This window comes from Cottoperca gobio, chromosome 16 (assembly GCF_900634415.1).
Source record: "Cottoperca gobio chromosome 16, fCotGob3.1, whole genome shotgun sequence".
In the NCBI taxonomy this organism is placed as follows: domain Eukaryota; kingdom Metazoa; phylum Chordata; class Actinopteri; order Perciformes; family Bovichtidae; genus Cottoperca; species Cottoperca gobio.
Window position 1 is genome coordinate 8,470,116 of NC_041370.1, and position 17,617 is coordinate 8,487,732.

Consider the following 17,617-nt stretch of genomic DNA (forward strand, 5'->3'; position numbering starts at 1 on the left):
TATGTAATCTTTTCAAAGGCCATAACAAAGACGGACACATCGACAAATAATATCAGTATTCAGAAACGTGGCATTTAAATACAAGTAGGAGTCGAGGTAAGGTTATGATTTTAAATATTAACAAATGTCACATGGCTTGAACATCAAAGTTGCAACAAAATAGATTCACAATCAATATACGTTATGAGGAAGCCAATAATAATAATGATGATGAGGTTCTATATTGTTGATTTGTGATTAGATTAAGGCGTTTACTCTGATATCATTTATGCAGCATTCTGGTCAAAATCGGTATAATATTGTATTTTCATGATCATCTAACTTTCAGTTTAGTTGGGCTCTGAAATCAGTCCAATGAAAACTGCATATATTTCCCATGAAAGCCAATAAGTGGGCTAAATAAATTCATGAAAAGAAATCTCACGCATTGTTCATTCAATCACACTTTTACTAGATACTAAACATGCAACATGCAGTAAAACATGAATGATATGTGTATTTTTCTGGGATATATTCAAATACAGCATGTAGCAAACAAATCCAAAAGCATAAATCTTAAAAAGGAAACCTTTTTTTGGCTCTTTGTTCAAATAGTTGCCAGTAATTGTCAGTCAAGTTCAGTCACTGTGATCTTTTTGCCATGTTGTTGTCCACTATCGTGTAGTTTTGCCTGTTTGCAATCTTCAGTAATGAGAATCAGAAATAAGGCATGGATGCTACTGAAGACTACAGATTTCCAAGGCCGCTCATGTCAAAGGCTTCTTGTTGCGAATCTCATACTGAGGTATTCATGCGAAACATGTTTAACCCAAATGAAAGAGCTGCTAGTTGTTTGTGGGACACGGCAGCGCAATACTGTCACCAAGAGAAACAAATCTGATCAGCTTCTTGTTATAACAGGAACATTTCTCTTGTTTAGAACAATATATGTGTATCGTTATAATAAGACATTTTATCATTACAATGTACCATTGTTTTAGTTCTAAAGGAACTATCTTTTTTTATTTATAGGATATAGTAAGTCATTACAATCATTATGATAATTAACCGTTTGGTCTTTAACAAGTGAAAACGCTTCTAATTTTACATTCTTTCTTTTTGACCAAGTCTAAAACCCAAAGATATTCAGTTTACTACCATATATCATAAATAAATCCTCACACATATTTGGTATTCTTGGTCAATTTGCTTGTTAATTATCTGTTGATTTACTGTAATTAATCAACTAATTGTTTCAGCTCTATATCTACTTGAAGTCTAAATAGAAGATGATTTGTGTCTGTGTGTGTGTGTGTGTGTGTGTGTGTGTGGTTGATCAGATTTCTCTCTGGTAATGTGGGAAAGCTATATTCTGTTGTACCCATTTCAGATCACCATGACGCTGACGAAGAACTATGCGTTGTGAAGTTCGTGCTCCGCGTCAGTTTTGCCGACCGCATCGGGATTGGAGAGCGGGTCCAAGTCGGCAAACAGGTTGAACCACGCTGAGAGGTCTTTTGACGTCCCCTCTTTCTCTGTAAAATGAGTTTATTTAATAAGAATAAAAAGGCTTCATTCAACCAATAATATTTACATTTTTAAACTTATAATAATATAATTTTTTAATTTAACAAATATGTTTAAATACATCTTTCTTTCACATAACTAAGTGTAAAAAATAGGTTGTTCCACAGGAGATGCATAAGGGGTCCCTGGTACATTCTTTATCTTGTAAGTGGTGCTTGGGTGAAAACAAAATTGAGGAAATGTTCCGCAAAAGACTTCAAGACTGGTTGAAAATTATGAATGAAAACAACCGAAAAGTAATTTGAAAGTACTCATAAACACAGGATTCAGTTGGATACGTCTCTTTCAAGTCTTTTCATCTGTTTTACTCATCTGGCCCCGACCTACCTTTCACTGCTGGCTTAGAAGGGTTCTGATTGGCTCCAGATGAGTGCTGCGTTGCCTGGGCGACGGGCTGTGGAATGATCCCGGCGCAATCTGAAATGGAGACAACGCAGATTTTTAGATTAATCAGCAGGGGACGCTTAACTTGCCAAAACATGATTCAACAAATAAATCATCACACTGTTCTCACACACTCGCTGATGTGGACGTTTATAATAATCAAAAACATTCATCACTGCAAAATCACTTCTGACATTATTAGTGGTTTATTACAGGCCAAAAACAACTACAATTACAACTTTGACGTCTTGTTTCAGGCTAATTTATTTAGCTTTTATCCTTTTGTGGATCCAGAAGATGCAGTATGGAGCAACACTAAATGCCTCCATGGAGGACAAATAAGTTCCCAACAGGCTTAAAGGACCAAATAACCTTTTGAATCCTTTGGATATTTGTACTAGTGCAATATGGTATTTCAGCTCCGGCATCCTCTACTTGTGTTACCTTTTATTAGACCCAATAAGTCCCTTATTTACATGTTCAGCCAGTACTGATGTTGAAGCAGACATTTTGAATGCATAAAACCTTTTTTTGACAAGAAAACCCTCTAGAAATGTTATCAATTGTTTTAGTTTAAATTCTTTTAGTGTGACTGCAGCTTGAAGTCTTGCATCTGAATGTGCTTGACTCACGAGGATTTAGGGGATTTTCCTCCTTGAAGATTTGTTATAGCTTTGTTTCACATTCTTGGTCTCGAGCCATTTTACTTTCGATCACACAGTTTGGGCCGCATGGTCAAAATCAGTTCGTTTATAAAAAAAAAAAAAAAAAAAAAAGAAATTCCTTCCAGGATTTGCATGTTTTTGGGCTTTAATGTTTGGGTTAAATGGAGGTCAGTAGCTTTGGTCTCTGCTGCCCATGTGATGCTTCTTACAGGAGTTACTTCATTGATAACTTGGTCATATCACCAACTCTTTTTGAGGTGCTACACCTGCGCTGCTCTTCCTGCAATATCTTTTATAACAACCAGAAAACTTTGGTTCTCAAGATCACGACCTCTCTCACAGACTAGTTTCATCGACAGCTCTTTAAAATCTGCAGCAAAATTAATTTGAGTGTAGATCAGTAGGCGTAAGACAAGCTTTGAGAGCACAGAGGTAAGTGTTAAATTAGTGTTGAGCACCTGATGTTATTTTGCGATCACAAATCTGTCCCTGCTCGTTCGGCCTCCACCTGCACTGACAGAGCGACTCCTGCTTGAATTGGCTTTAATTCTCATTCAGTGCTTTAAAATCATTCTATACTTTTACCACGTTCTCTACATTCATACAGGTCTGATCGAATTATGTTGACACTTCCTGGGACTACATACAGTACGTGATTGTTTTTACTTTTGCGGTCGCGTTATTTGGGCTCCAAGCTGTGGTTCCAATTAAATTCAAGCATGTTGGCCTCCCTTTTCAAAACTCATTGCCATCTTGCCTGCCTCGCATCCCATAGACCTGTATGCTATTTCTCAACTTGAGTTGAAGAATTCCAGACTTCCTTTTTTTTTTTTTTTTTTTTTTTTTTCTTACCGACACTACGCTGTGACTCTGGATCATGCAGGAACTATAGTTTATAGTCACACACATGCTAAACTATTAGCTAATTAAATAAAATAAATTCAGAACTATTATACTACACTGAAATGTCAGCTTTATAATTTCACACATGCATTTGTAGGTTTTCATGTCTTTTTAGCTTTATAATGGGGCTTCTCACAACCCTCCAAACACCAAACCAAATCAACTAAACCAGATGAGGTGCTAGCAGCCAGTGCCCAGGCCCAGATGAAATGGAAAGTCGTTGGCAATTACCTACTGGTAAGCAAATCTACAGTATATGCCATGTTATTATAACCTCCTTCTATTACATTGACAGACGTGGGATAAATCAGTTTAAAGACACTTTCCCTGTGTGGAAATAGTTACAATGGCGAAAAAGCAGCTAATACTTTTGCATTTGTTAATGCACGCATTCATGGAAACTGAATTTAACTTATTATTTAGTTTTCAGGCATATTTATTTCCCCTAAGTACATCATTAAATTAGGATAATTGTGGCTATAGTAGATGTTTTAGCAAGTTCTCCTTGATGGTGGAAACCTCAAATGGTCCCAATTTGATACAAAAAACTTTTTTTAGCTCCATGTAGCTTCTTCTCTGGCTCACACATACAGTTTGTTCTGACCTGAGAGGGAATAGTGCAGATTATTCAAGCTCTGATCCAACAGCTGAGATGGTAGAAAGAAGGAGTCTTCCTTTAGTCGGTCCTCCGCTGGTCTGCCTGATGCTGCGCTCGTTCCCTCCCCGCCGTCTCCGAACACTTCGGTCCACTCTTGAGAGAAGTCGCTCTCATCCACAGACATACTGCCCAGGATCTCATTCAGTAAAGCCATGCTGTCCTTCTCCTCTCCCTCTAACTCTGGGCAGGCAGAGAGATTATCTCCATTCCCTGCAATGATCAGGCAGAGTGATCAGAGGACTTGAGCAATAATGCATAATTATATTATAACAATATGGTAATGTTACTGATGATGTCATTTGGCCGCTTTTTTGCATATTGGAGTGTTTTGCTTTTGTAAATGGGAGGCATAGGTGTTTGATATTTCTAAATGAGCAAGAGCTGAAACAACCTTTTTAAAAGTCGATTAGTCTTTTTACTTGGTGAAAATGCCCAAAAGGTTACCAGTTCCAGCTTCTCAAATGTTAATATCTTTTATTATAGTAGACAGAATATCTTTGAGTTTCGGACTCTTGGTCTGAAAAAACAAGCAACTTTCTCTTTTTGTAAATTTCATAGACTGATCAATTAATCAAGAAAATAATCAGCAGACGATCACGTGATGAAAATGATTGTTAGTTGCAGTTTATTTCCATATGCTATAATACCGTAAAGACATATTGCAGTTATATAGATGTAATAGTATCGTCTTTTACCTTCTCTGGTGTTTTCATTTACCAGTGAGATGAGTCTGTAAATATGAAAAACAGACGATCAGATTATACCATTTACCCAAACATAAAGCAGCAGGTGTGTAGAAACACCGTGTTTATATTCAGTCCAGACTGGTTGGGTATTTCTAAACACATTCTCAGTTATGACTGTTGGCATGCACGTGTTTGGTCTACTTGCGTGAGGAAAGATCAAGATGAGATAACTCACTGATCGTCTGAGGTCTCGGCTTTCTTTCTATCTTCGGCCTCTGCTTTTATTTTCTTCTTCCCCTTCTTCTTAGTCATCTTGTCCATGGGGCCTTGTAGAGTCTGAAATAATCACCAAGTCACTGATTATAGTTATTGGCCGATTCTCCAGATGTAAAGCTACAGTGAATTTACTTTTTTCTTCCCCCATTTGAATTTTCTTTTAGGGAGTTTTTCCTTGTGCGCTGCGAGGGTCAAAGCACAGAGGATGTCGTATTCTGTACAGTCTGTAAAACCCCCTGAGACAAATGTGTAATTTGTGATATTGGGCTACATAAATACAGATTGATTGAGATCTCATCTGTACAAGTCAAGATGCTCTCTGACCTTAAGAGTGGAGAACTCATAATGCTGAGAGCCCTTGAAGCTCTCATGAATGGCTGCCATGGTGTGGGATGTCTTCTCCCAGAAGTGCAGAAGTGTTGTCTGAAACAGAAGAACAAGCCGAGGCCACATGTTCAGCCGGTAACATCTGATGCAGTGATTCACATCATGTGTTTCTCCGTGTCACCTCGCGATGTTAAACCTCACAATCCAGGGTCTTTGTTCCCTTCCTGTTTGTCTTCCTTCCTGATTAAACCGCATGTGGTAGAGCCTTTTGATAAACATCCTATTTAAGATCAACGGAGTGTATTGCAAACAACTGGTATGTGTGTTGTACCTGATATGTGGTTAAAACGTGAGAGAGGAGATTGCAGCGACTGGCTCCCAGCAGGTCGACTTTCTGGCAGACATCGTTCTTCAGTTTGTCAAAGCTTGTTTTGGTAGTGCGCACCTGCATCTGAACCTGAGATGCAACGGATAAGAAAAATGTTCCAACTGAAAGATAAGCACCCAGTATTATGTACCACACAGGTTCGAACAGTGAAAACACAAACACTAGAGTTCACGAGTGGAAGCAGAAAAGAGCACGCTGGGTTCTTGATACACAAGCCTACGAGTTGTAATCAGTGGACCGACATTGGGTGGTGTGTTCTGCCCTCTAGTGGCATTCTTTCCCCCTGCTTTGTACTGTTTGTGTTCAGTATTGCAGCTGAAACTATAACTATGAAACTATGTCAATTAGTTAGTTGATGATATTTTGAACATCTTTGGGCATGAAGCATACAGACGTATAAAGCAGACGTGTCTCCCTCGGGCTCTGAGAGCTTGTGATGGACAATGTTTCCTGACATTTTTTTTTAGACAGAACATTTAATTGAAAAACTAATTGACAGATTAATTAATGATAACAACAAATAGTCGCAGTCTTACAGCAGATAGCTTGTCGGAGCAATATTTAACCTTTCTACCTCGCACTGTGTTGACAGGTTTCTGACATTATTTCAGTTTTTATGTCGCTCTGGCAGCAAAACACCTTTAAGCAATTAATTTGTACAGGCGTATAGATTTGTTTTTCACACAAGACATATTGACCTGTCATAGCAGGAAGCAAGTGCAAATAACAACATTATCGGAGCAATGAAGAAGGCAAAACTACATGAAACGCAGATATGACTTATGTTGTTAGTTACACCTGTCAGAATGTCTGCTGCGGAAAAAGGCTAATTTGTCTGACGTCTGATTCTGCCTCCCGTCCTGCGTGACGGACAAACCTTGCGAAATTTCTCCATCTGTTTGTGAGTATCTGGATCCAGCTCCTGAGATACGTCCTTCATCCAAAGCAGCGCTCCGCGGTATTCAGTCCTGGACTGCTCCATTCGATTCACCGTCAGCCATGTGTCTGAGATCGCTCGATAGCGAAATGTTTCCACCTCCTGGTACAAACGGACCAGAGGGTTCCTCAGAGCCAATCTGTATGGGAGATAAAGTTTTAGACGTTACTAGCTCATGCCGTAAACAATCCTGGCAACAAAACCTATTTTGACCTTTTATAGTGCAAAATACAGTCTGCTGAATCATTCAACGTCACAAAGGAAAGTTGCTCTTCCAACCCCAGTAGGGCAAACACTTGAAAGTGTCTCGCAAAGAGAGATCAGTTCAACAAACGTTTGTTGATCCATCTTTGTAAAGAAACAAAGCAAACTCTAAACACCAGGATAAGTGGAGATTTCAAGTCTAGCAGAACATGGAGGCTAACAATCCTCTTGGTCATCTTCACCTTTTGTGTCCTGTAATATGATATTATGATAATATTACACTTAACTTGAGTGTCATCAAACATTACGTGTGGTTGTTTTTTTTGATTCATTTGACCAGTTAGCAGATTGTGGCACAGATTCACAAATCAAATAAATGAAATCTTCATATTGTAAGTAAGTAAGTGTCTCTGCCGTGAGGAAACATCGTCTGCTCTGTAACTGTGATGAATCGAATCCTGCCGGTGAAACTCTCCTAACATAACTCCAGGATTACAAGACACTCTCCATATTCCTTTTGGGGATATTAGCTGAGACAGTTACCTTTTACATGCAAAAACGTTTCTAGTGCAGCTGTAACTCTCGTGAGAATTATCTGGATGTTTGTAGCGTACATCATCATGCACACGCTGACCATCTTTTCGTGTGTCGCCTACCTCTGTTGGGAAGAGAAGCAGAGTGCTTTCCCGGTGGCCTGCATGATCTTTCCAGCCCGGGTTTTATCCTGCGAGCCCTGGGAGCGCAGGAAGCGACCCAGCTCGTTCTCCTCTTGGGAAAGGACTGCGTAGTACAGATGGATATTCATGATTGTGTGTCCAAAGGGTATAATGGCTCTTGTAAATAAGATTACATATTTACATTTGCACTGATATTTCTGAAATGTGAGCGTGCATGCATTCTGTGGACAGTTCATACTTTCATTAGTAGTTTAGAGTTTCTATTTCCACCAAATACTTACAGCAGATCCTCCTCTGATACTGCTCGATGACCTTCAGCAGCTCCATGCATGTTCTCTGGACAGAGTGGAAGACCTGCGGAGTAGAAGAACAAAGTTACTCAGTTAAGTAAGACTTGTTGCCTGAATATGCCCTGAGCTTTGTTTTTTAATAAGACAAACCACAGATATCCAGTTATGTGTATGATACTTTCTTGATTTGAAGAAGTTGTATCTACAATGCAACACTAAGGCCTTCATGAGGTCAAAGTAGAAGTGTTAAAATGTCACATGAAAGCTTTACAACGGGTCTGATCTGGTACATAGATATCCAGTTTATCGCCATGCTTATCGAGGCCCTGGCCTAAATTAATGCTGCGTTTTTTTCCCCGGCTTTTCTAAAGTATCGATTTCAGCCATTAAACTCACTTCACTCCTGAAATGGAGGCCTAGATGATGGTGGGTGGAGAGGCAGCCTAATGTACCTTTTTAAGCCTCAAGCAAATACTGGCATTGTGTGAATCAAAAAGCCATTTAAGTCACTGCAGAGTCTGCCTGAGGGGAAGTTTCTCCAGTGTTTCTTAATGTTTCTGCGATGTGCAGACTGCGGCCTGACTCTCTGTTCCCTCACTCATCAAAACTATGACAGTTTCATATTCCTCCTCACCTCCAGCTTGCCGTCCAGATCTGCGTCCGACGCCACCACATGTTCGTCCTCTTTCTTCCCGGTGACCTTGATGAGCGTCTGTTTTGTTTTCCAGTACTTCTGCTGGAACTTGTTCACCACGGACGAGTCTTGGCTTTGGATGAAGCGGTCAAGATAGTCTTGGGAGTAGCCACTGCGAAGACACAGAGGTTGGACCAATGTTGTGACTGTCCTTGGACGAACTGTATAAACTCATTGATTGGTTTGAAACTGACTGTCGACACAGAGTTATATACATATGTACTCACAAATTTCCTCCTTCCATTGTTTTGAGATGACCTGTGGAGACAGTAGAGCAATTTAAATACCTACTGGGTAGCAGATGTAGTTAGGAATATGTAACGGGGCCTGGGGACAGATGTAACACACATTTGTATATTACTTTTCGATAACCTGCAGCTCCATGTTTTCTATGTGTAATAATAATAATAATAATACTGTACATTACAGAATATGTACTTCTGTATCTAATATTTACTGTGAAATCAGTGTTTTCATCAAAACTGAAAGGTTACAACCGAGCAAAGTAACTAATGTTGTCAAATAAGTGTAGTGGAGTAAAAAGTACAATATTTCTCTGAAATGTATGGAGCAGAAGTATACACCACTGAACACCTCAAGCAAGAGACTTAAACCTACTGACTGGAGCATACCGTGATAACTGACCTCTGTTTGAGTCATAATAAGGTGTGACTGAGGTCTTATTTGTATTTCTACCCTCCCAGCTGCGTTCAAACATTAACTAGAGAACATTTCACCTCCCAGAGTAGATGTTTAGAAAGACAACACATGCTTTCGTGAAGCGCATAACCTGCTGTCCATCAGGGAGGACATGCATAATTACTCATCTTTACAAACAGCTCGAGCGTCGTCACGACTCATTTTAATGTGATGACGCGATAAACGCGGCACCTCAAGAACGAAGAAGAAATGCATTTTGATTACTATGCACTTAATTGTGATTTAACCAGCGCATAAAGACGTATATGAGTACAATACATCCGCCCCGCACCAACATATACACAATGCCTGTCTCACTTCACTGTGCGGAAACCAAGCATTGCGCGTTGGATATCACACAAATATCACAATTTAAATGCGCGAATATCAAATTAAAAAGCACAGAATGGTGCACACGTACCTGATAACATGTATTAAAAAAAAAAAAGCTCCTTAAATTCCACCCATCGCTGCTCACACCGCAGCTCTGGCTGTAGGCCCTGCTGTACTGTGTGTGTGTGTGTGTGTGTACACACAGCTGCTCATTCACTCCAGCACGCTGACGTCATTCAGGGTGCGCTCCCCTGATTCTGCGCGCATCACGTTCAGATGTTTGTCTCGTGCAAACATATATTACTAATATAGGCACCAATTGTCTCGTGCGTAACTGGGTGTTTGTGTTTCATGGTTGTAGAATAGCAAACATTAATGATGATTAGACATTAATAATAATTGCAACAAAAAAAAAATCAACTTTATTTATAAAGCACTTTGCAAAACAAAGTTTCAAAGTTATTTACATGATACAACCAGGATTAAAAACATGTCAGCACTGCATTAAGACAAATACAATCAGACGATAAAAATAATACAAATTGCAAAGACCCAGTAAAGGCTTTGTTTTCTTTTTTATTGATTATTGACATTATTGATAAGATACAATAAATAAGCCTTCATTGATCCCCAGAGTGTTAAATCCGTGGATTGTAGCAGCACAGAGGACAGACATAAGTACAGATAAATAAAGAAATGTATATATAGTACAATGTATATATATTGTGTATAGTGTGTGTATCCACAATACATAATGAAAAACATAAAACAATATATAACAACATATAAATCAGTCCAACAGCGAGACAATGGAGAGTAGAGTTTATGTGTCTGACACTGGAAATGTGTTATAATGATATGAGATAGTAGATATATTTACTTCCGAAATTGAAAAGTCTGCAGATAAAAAAATCATGTATGTTCTGCAATTTATTATAATTAATTTTTTATTGCCACCCTTAACCTTGTGCCCTCTGAGCTGCATTGAGTACTCCTGTCACTTCCAAGTTCCCATTAAACCTGCTCTAAACTAAATGTAATGTATTAATTAGTAATGAATCACATAACTATATATGTGAACGGGGAAGGTGTTGTAGTGATGAACACACAGAATTACCTCCCAACTCTTCAGCGCTTCAACTTTACAGTTCTGGTTCACATGGGAGATGACTCATAGACGGTAAAATGGTGAAAATATTTTTCTATAAATGATAAATTGTAAAAACGTCATTTTCTTTGAAGAAATGATTGACAGCTATAAAGTATCTATAGTGGAGCTGAAACAATTATTTGATTACTTGATCAATCGATTGACCGAAACTAAAATAGCAACCATCTTGATAATTGATGAATAACTTTGGATTTGGTGCTTCTGTGTTTTTTTTTTTATCATTGTGACCTGAATATCTTTGAGTTTTGGACAAAGCAAAACATTTGAAGACCTCACCTTGGACTTGGGCTGTGATCGGCATTTTTCACTGTTATTTTTCACTGTTATGAACTAAACGATTTCACTGATTTAATCATGAAAGTGATTGGCAGATTAACCAAATATGAAAACAACCTTTAGTAGCAGCTCTACTCTTTATTAGAACAAATAGTGTTAGAGGTCAGCGTTCACTCCGCCATCAGTCAGCACATGAAACATCTACTAATGCTTAGTTCTGTATGTGTCCAAAGGATGGCACTGTAACATAAAAAGAAGAAGGGCAGTGCACCTTTAATGGTCTCCTCTCTCCTGTGTGGGGCCCCCGAGCTTTCATCTGTTGGCTTCAATTTATTTCATCACACTATACTGCAGCTGATCTAATAGCATGTACATTTGGTTGTCACCTAAAGGGAATTTCTTGTCATGCTACAAATTGATGTACCTGTTTGTAGCCTTGGACAGTATCAGGAGGAGTGTGTGAGCAGCATACAGACACGTTTACTGATCACCACACTGGAGTATGTTTAAGCAGCAGATTGTGGATTTATATTTGGAAAATGTGTTTTATGTAGAGCTTTGCAGACTAAATTTGATTATCACCAAAGGAACGACGAACCCTTTGATCCTTGAACACCCTGAGGTCACGTTCTGCACAATGCAGCTCGTTTTCACCCTCTATGGAAACGGGCATGATGTGTTCAGGTTATTTTGCATCTTTAGTATCGTAGTACCGTCAGACTCACCCAAAGGAAGTTCTCCAGCATGGCTTGGCCCTCTTCCAAACCCTGACCCCTGACAGCATCCCAAGGCTTGTGATACGAGCAGACAGATAGACGCGTCTCTTAAAGAGAGAATATAATCTCCATAAAGACTGGTGTCCTTCACCCCATCTGATCCTCCTCCTGCACTTACCCACCTTATCTTCACATCCAAGATGTTATCGAAGCAATTTGAGTTCACTTAAATAAGGCAGAAAACAATCAGGGCCTTAAATTAAGTGATGCTGTTGGGGGTTTAATTCAATCAAGACGGAGTCAGAGAAATGCTCTTCTGATATTGATCAGGGACGTGCTTCACTATTGATCGTCTCTGACATTTCCTAACTCCGACTTGTGTTCTGTGCTTCATTTGTGACACATTTCTTTGAGTTTGAAATCCACTTCTTTCATATTCCTCTGTCATCAACTGTACACAAGCTCATGCTAGAACAGCCAACACATTGAGTCCTATTTTTCTGGGACACACAGTCTAAACCAGACTTGAGCGTGCCCTCATTATGAACGTTTGCAACCCCCCCGAGAGTGCCCGACCTGACCCCAAAAATGGCTCAATTGACTTTTTCCATCCGCAGTTATGTGTGGTGATGGGGAACCATGACATTTACAATTGCACTACTCCAATGTGATCCCTTGCTCGGCGCGAGTTTTTGACACAGACTATAGCTCAAAAACGGGTCACAGGATCAAAAGTGTCTCTTGCCTGAAGGAGCCACTGAGTCGATCCTTTCCATTTCTGCACCAAATGGTGTTTTCTCTCTCGCTCTCTCTCTCTCTTTCTATCTGTCTCTCTCACCAGTAACTTGCTGGAACACATTTAGATCCTGAGTAGAACTCCTCAGTGCCCACTCATCACTCTGCGTGGTGTTTGAAGATTACTACGCTCAGAGACATCCTCACTGGGCATCCAGGCAGCTTAGAGGCCAAAATCCATAATCCCTTACCCTTCATGGGAATTCTCCATGCACTTCAACATGCTGAAATACAGCCCCGCTGCAGCAGCCACTCATGGCCGAGGAACTACTGCAGCCGGAGGCCGAGATAGATGGATGACATGTCTCAATGAATGTGGGAGAAGTGGAGAGGAAGTTAGATTTAAAAATAAGTTATATACCGCAGATAGTTTCTGCCAAGAAATCTAATCTAAAAGGATGTTTCTTCCTTGCAACACATTTTTATTTCTAATGTATGCGCACTACTTCAGTCCATCCTCATGCTCTAGTAACTGTTTTATGTGTATCATAATGGACCAGAAGACATTATTTACTGAAAATATGGGTACTTTGGAGGGACTCAGCAGTTGCACAGCCTTTCTACCAGGCGTCTTAATAAAAATAAATTCCTCAGAGGCTTTAGTGCTTTATTAAAAAGCGTAAATAAATGTAGTTCCTTGATTTAGTAATCTGCATGAGCAAGTAATATGTAAAGTTCAGCTGTTGTAGCTGAAGGACCAGTGGGGTTTAATTTTTCCTCCTCTAGGCTACTCTCTAATAATGCTTTGTAGTCTGCTCTATGCTAAAACCGATGTAATAGCTTTGGGAGTTTGTTTTACAGCAAACCGGAATAATAAAAGGAACCTCATATTCATATTGTGAAAACATTTCTTTACCCTAAAACCCTTTATTTCATCTTTCTTCCCGGACATATAAGCACACATGTGAGGAAAGACAAAAGGTCAGAGCAGGTTTTATTCAAAACATCAGGCAGCTACAGTCACATATGTTGAACCCGTGGTTTGTGATTCTGCACCATCTGTGCACACGTTTTTTCATTAGCAAGCGATTATCAAGGATTTTTTTTTGTCAACTTTTCCGAGGCAGTTTGCAAGGACATCCCTGTCCCTCAGACTAATTTCATTTGTCTATAACATGTTGAGCTCAAACTTGGACAAAATGTCAGTGTAAGGTGCCCTTGGTCAGCGAGGAGCCGGACCTCTACCCAGCACTACAGGCCGAACCTGTATCGGAGCGTTGCAGCGTTCTCTCTCTCTCTCTCTCTCTCTCTCTCTCTCTCTCTCTCTCTCTCCCCCCCGCTGTTTGGCATGCTCCGTGGCACCGAGCGCTGAGGGCAGAGCGTGTCACCGTGCTGGCACCGGCCTGAACTTATTCAAGGTTACTCTTTGATTTAATGGTGATGCATTTTTTAAAACCGCATCATCCCTCTCTCTCTTGCCACCGCGCCTAGTCCATCTCTGTCACAAACACTGGCTGTGCGTCTCACCTTTAGCAGTGGAAGCACCAGGAGAGGTTGTTTAAGATATAAATCAATGGCAAACGAAGCCCCGGCTCCGGTGCAGGCCGGCCCTGATTGTTTTACCTGCCAGCCTGTTTTAAAGGCAGCACGGTGAAGGAAAACTCTGCTATATATTTAGACTGTGACATGTGGAAAAAGGTCTACTCTTCACGTGGACAGCTTTTGGTATGGGAACGTACAATTAACACTGACTGCAAAGTCTTGATGTGTTGATACATAATCAGGATGTTGTGGTAAAATGTAATGCCTTGGGGATTCTCGCGGCACTTTTTAAGATGTAAATAATGGAGAAAACTAGTATAAATAGCATCACCTTACCTCTATGCTTGAGTGAAGTTTTTGACAAGGTGTAATTCAGTAATCATCACCTCTGCCTGCTGTTGTTTCAGTGAATATACACTGACGGCATTGTGTGACATAAATAGATTTTCAACCAGTTGCACACACACACACACACACACACACACACACACACACACACACACACACACACGTTCAACTGATCAGACAATATTCTCCCTTCTCTCGTTTCTTAACTGAAATGAAATCGGAGGTATTCAGGCTCGAGAACATCGGTCTTTGTGTTGTGTGGCAGCCTGTTATGGACGGAGATGAGGATTTCTGATAGCATAAGATTAAAAAAAAAGGTGATAAATCAGAGGATAGAAACGGGCCATATTCATGAGCCATGTAATCCTCTTATATCTCATGTCATTTAAAAAAAAAAAAACACACACACACCTTTGACATCACTACTTGTGCGTCTGGTTTAATAAAGCTACCTCTCACAAGAATTGGGAAACTGCATATTCACGTCCCCCGGCAAAAGAGCTAATGAGAAAACCTGATGAGCAGAAATTAGTTTAACAAATGCAACTTAGTGCTAAGATACTGAAGTCAATGGAGGGATACTTATGTTCTGCTGGGAGGTTTTCTAAGCATGACTATGATCAGCTGTATCGAGTAAAGAAAAACATTGTAACATCTATTCTTGAAACATGGTTTTCAGAGCATTGCTCTAAACACCTACCGTTCCCTCTATATGTCTGCCTTTATGTCTTATACAACTAATAACATCAGACATTAACTTTTCAAATGATCAATTTCACGAAACATAAAGTACAAATCCAGAAGAAATGTACCTCTATCTCTAAAGGATAAACCATAGACTGTATTTAAATTCATAGAGGATTCATAGGTCCTCCTATAATCTGATGATTTATATAGGGCTTGAACTAATTATTATTTTTATTAACCATTAATCTCTTGATTAGGTTTTAATTACTAGTTGCTTTATCTGTTAGTCCATTAAAGTTCAGAAAGTCTTGCAAAATGGCCATCACAGTTTCCCATAGCCCCTGGTGACATATTCAAATGACTTGTTTTGCTCAACAGTCCATTATCCAAAGATATTACATTTACAACCATAGAAAACCGAGAAAAGCAGCAATTTTTCAACATTTGAGAAGCTGGAACCAGATAATGTTTCGACACCTGCTTGACCTTTTGACCTGCTTGATAAATGTATTTTATGTACATGTCCGTCCGTCCTTTTTTACTTTTTTTATTCTTTATTTTAATTGAGGGTCTAAGGATAGAAAGAGTTGTATGCTGAACAGATTGTAAAACTCTTTGACATAAATCTTTGATTTTGGACTATATAAAAAGACAGAATTTTGTATCTTTTAAATCTTTCATTGGGCAAAAAGGCTGAATATATTCTGGTTCCAGCTGCTAAAATGTGAGAATCTTCTGTTTTTCTTGATTTCATCTTATTATAAATGGAATATTTTTGTATTTTGGACTGTTTGTCAGAAAACAAATCTCCTTGAAGACGTCCCCTTGAGCTATGCACTTGCAATAGGCATTTTTCACATTTTTGTAATAACTATTAATTGAAAGAAATAATCAACAGATGAATTTATGATGAACATAATAGCTGTTAATTGCAGCCCTATAAATAATAAAAACAATTAATTGATAAGAAACGTTTATTTTCAATTGACGTTTAGTTTCAGTATGGCAAATACTGACAAGTAATATCCAACTCGTATAATCGTCCAACCAATCTAACCCCAGACAACGGGTTGTTTTTGCCCAGTGTTAATGTTATTTTCCCAAACAGAAAAATGGCAATGTTGACCCAGTGCTGGACAACAAGCTCAAGTTTTATCTCAAAACTGTCACAGTTTAAAAAAGTGCTCGGGTATAATATGGCTCTGACCTATAACCACACTAATATATATTTTAGTTTGGGTTTGATTGGTGAACCAATGGATTTCTACCAATGGATGCTGAGTAAAGTAACCCAGTATTGTGTGTCTTCCTTAGTGACCACTGATTTTTACGTATGAATGCACAAGACACTCAAACTGTTGAATTCTTGACTATTTCATGGAATATTGGGATTCTGTCACATCAACAATCTGAGAATTTAAGCTTATTTTTTGTTCCTGATACTCAACATGCATGACTTTTAAAATCCTCACAGTCCGTCGAAAAGGTTTCGCTGCCTGATGATGTGAAAACGGCTCTCGTCTTCATTTAATGTGGTAAAGAGTGGAGATTTGTGCATTTGGTGCTAAAAGCAGTCGAGACATCCAGCTGACAGATATTTGAAAGCCGCCTAATTTCTTTCAGATTCATGATGAGCTGAGACGCATTAGATCATAGATGTGCAAACAGCAAAATGGGAGAATTAGACAGCCGCCGCTGTCAGCCATTATCCAGTGCAGTAAGAATTGACAGCGTTACGATTCTAACATCCATTAGAGCAATTAGCTGCGCCACACAGGTGCCCTGCATTTCAGTCTGCGAGACCTTTTATTAAAAGCCTCAAAATGTTCTTAATTATCACAACCTTCCAAAGAAAAAGATGTATAGCAATTGTATTATAAGCAATGGGGCAGAATTAAATAGAGCGTAAACTTAATTTCATGTTGCCACAATTCATTCGATTCATATGGGCTTAATAGTATTGTTCATTTTCCTGCATATTTAGGGGTGAAGTGTTCGTACCTGGTTATGTCTGGGGGGCATTAAGTCTGACTAATGAAATGACTCTATTCTCTGTGGCGTTTTAATCTATTCACTGCGAAAGTAATTGACAAGCCCACAGTATGTGCATTAGGATAGCTCCGGCACCAAAGGACAGCTGTCACTAAAGCAATTAAAATGACAAAGGTTAATTAATTCTCTCCAGTTTTTACCTGATATGAGACATTTGCAATGAGTGAGTTTTCATTTCCGGAGGAGTAATAGTGTTTTGAGGAGAGTAATTTATTTGGGATTTAAAAAAACACAAAAACAAAACACCAGCTATTGTCTGATAGAGCCTTTAATATGTCAATACCTCACACACAACTGTGCCCCAGGACAGCTACAGCCTCAGATTTGAAATGAATTGTGCAGCAGGACATGTTTGAAAATGACAATTGCTTGTTGTTTTTTTTTTTAAATGTAATATATCTTT

General features: G+C 39.2%; 1 protein-coding gene across 1 annotated transcript; it reads right to left on the reverse strand.

Annotated features, from left to right (window-relative positions):
* Positions 1-37: 37 nt before the first annotated feature.
* On the reverse strand, positions 38-10,201 carry ica1 (islet cell autoantigen 1). The gene is made up of 13 exons (XM_029450876.1): positions 9,776-10,201; positions 8,883-8,913; positions 8,596-8,767; positions 7,953-8,025; positions 7,651-7,774; positions 6,731-6,929; positions 5,797-5,922; positions 5,463-5,561; positions 5,098-5,198; positions 4,872-4,906; positions 4,123-4,386; positions 1,894-1,983; positions 38-1,514 (listed from the first exon to the last, which is right to left on the reverse strand). Exons 1-13 carry the CDS (start codon positions 9,783-9,785, stop codon positions 1,393-1,395), a joined length of 1,446 nt encoding a protein of 481 aa, XP_029306736.1. The 5' UTR covers positions 9,786-10,201; the 3' UTR covers positions 38-1,392.
* Between the last annotated feature and the right edge of the window lie 7,416 nt (positions 10,202-17,617).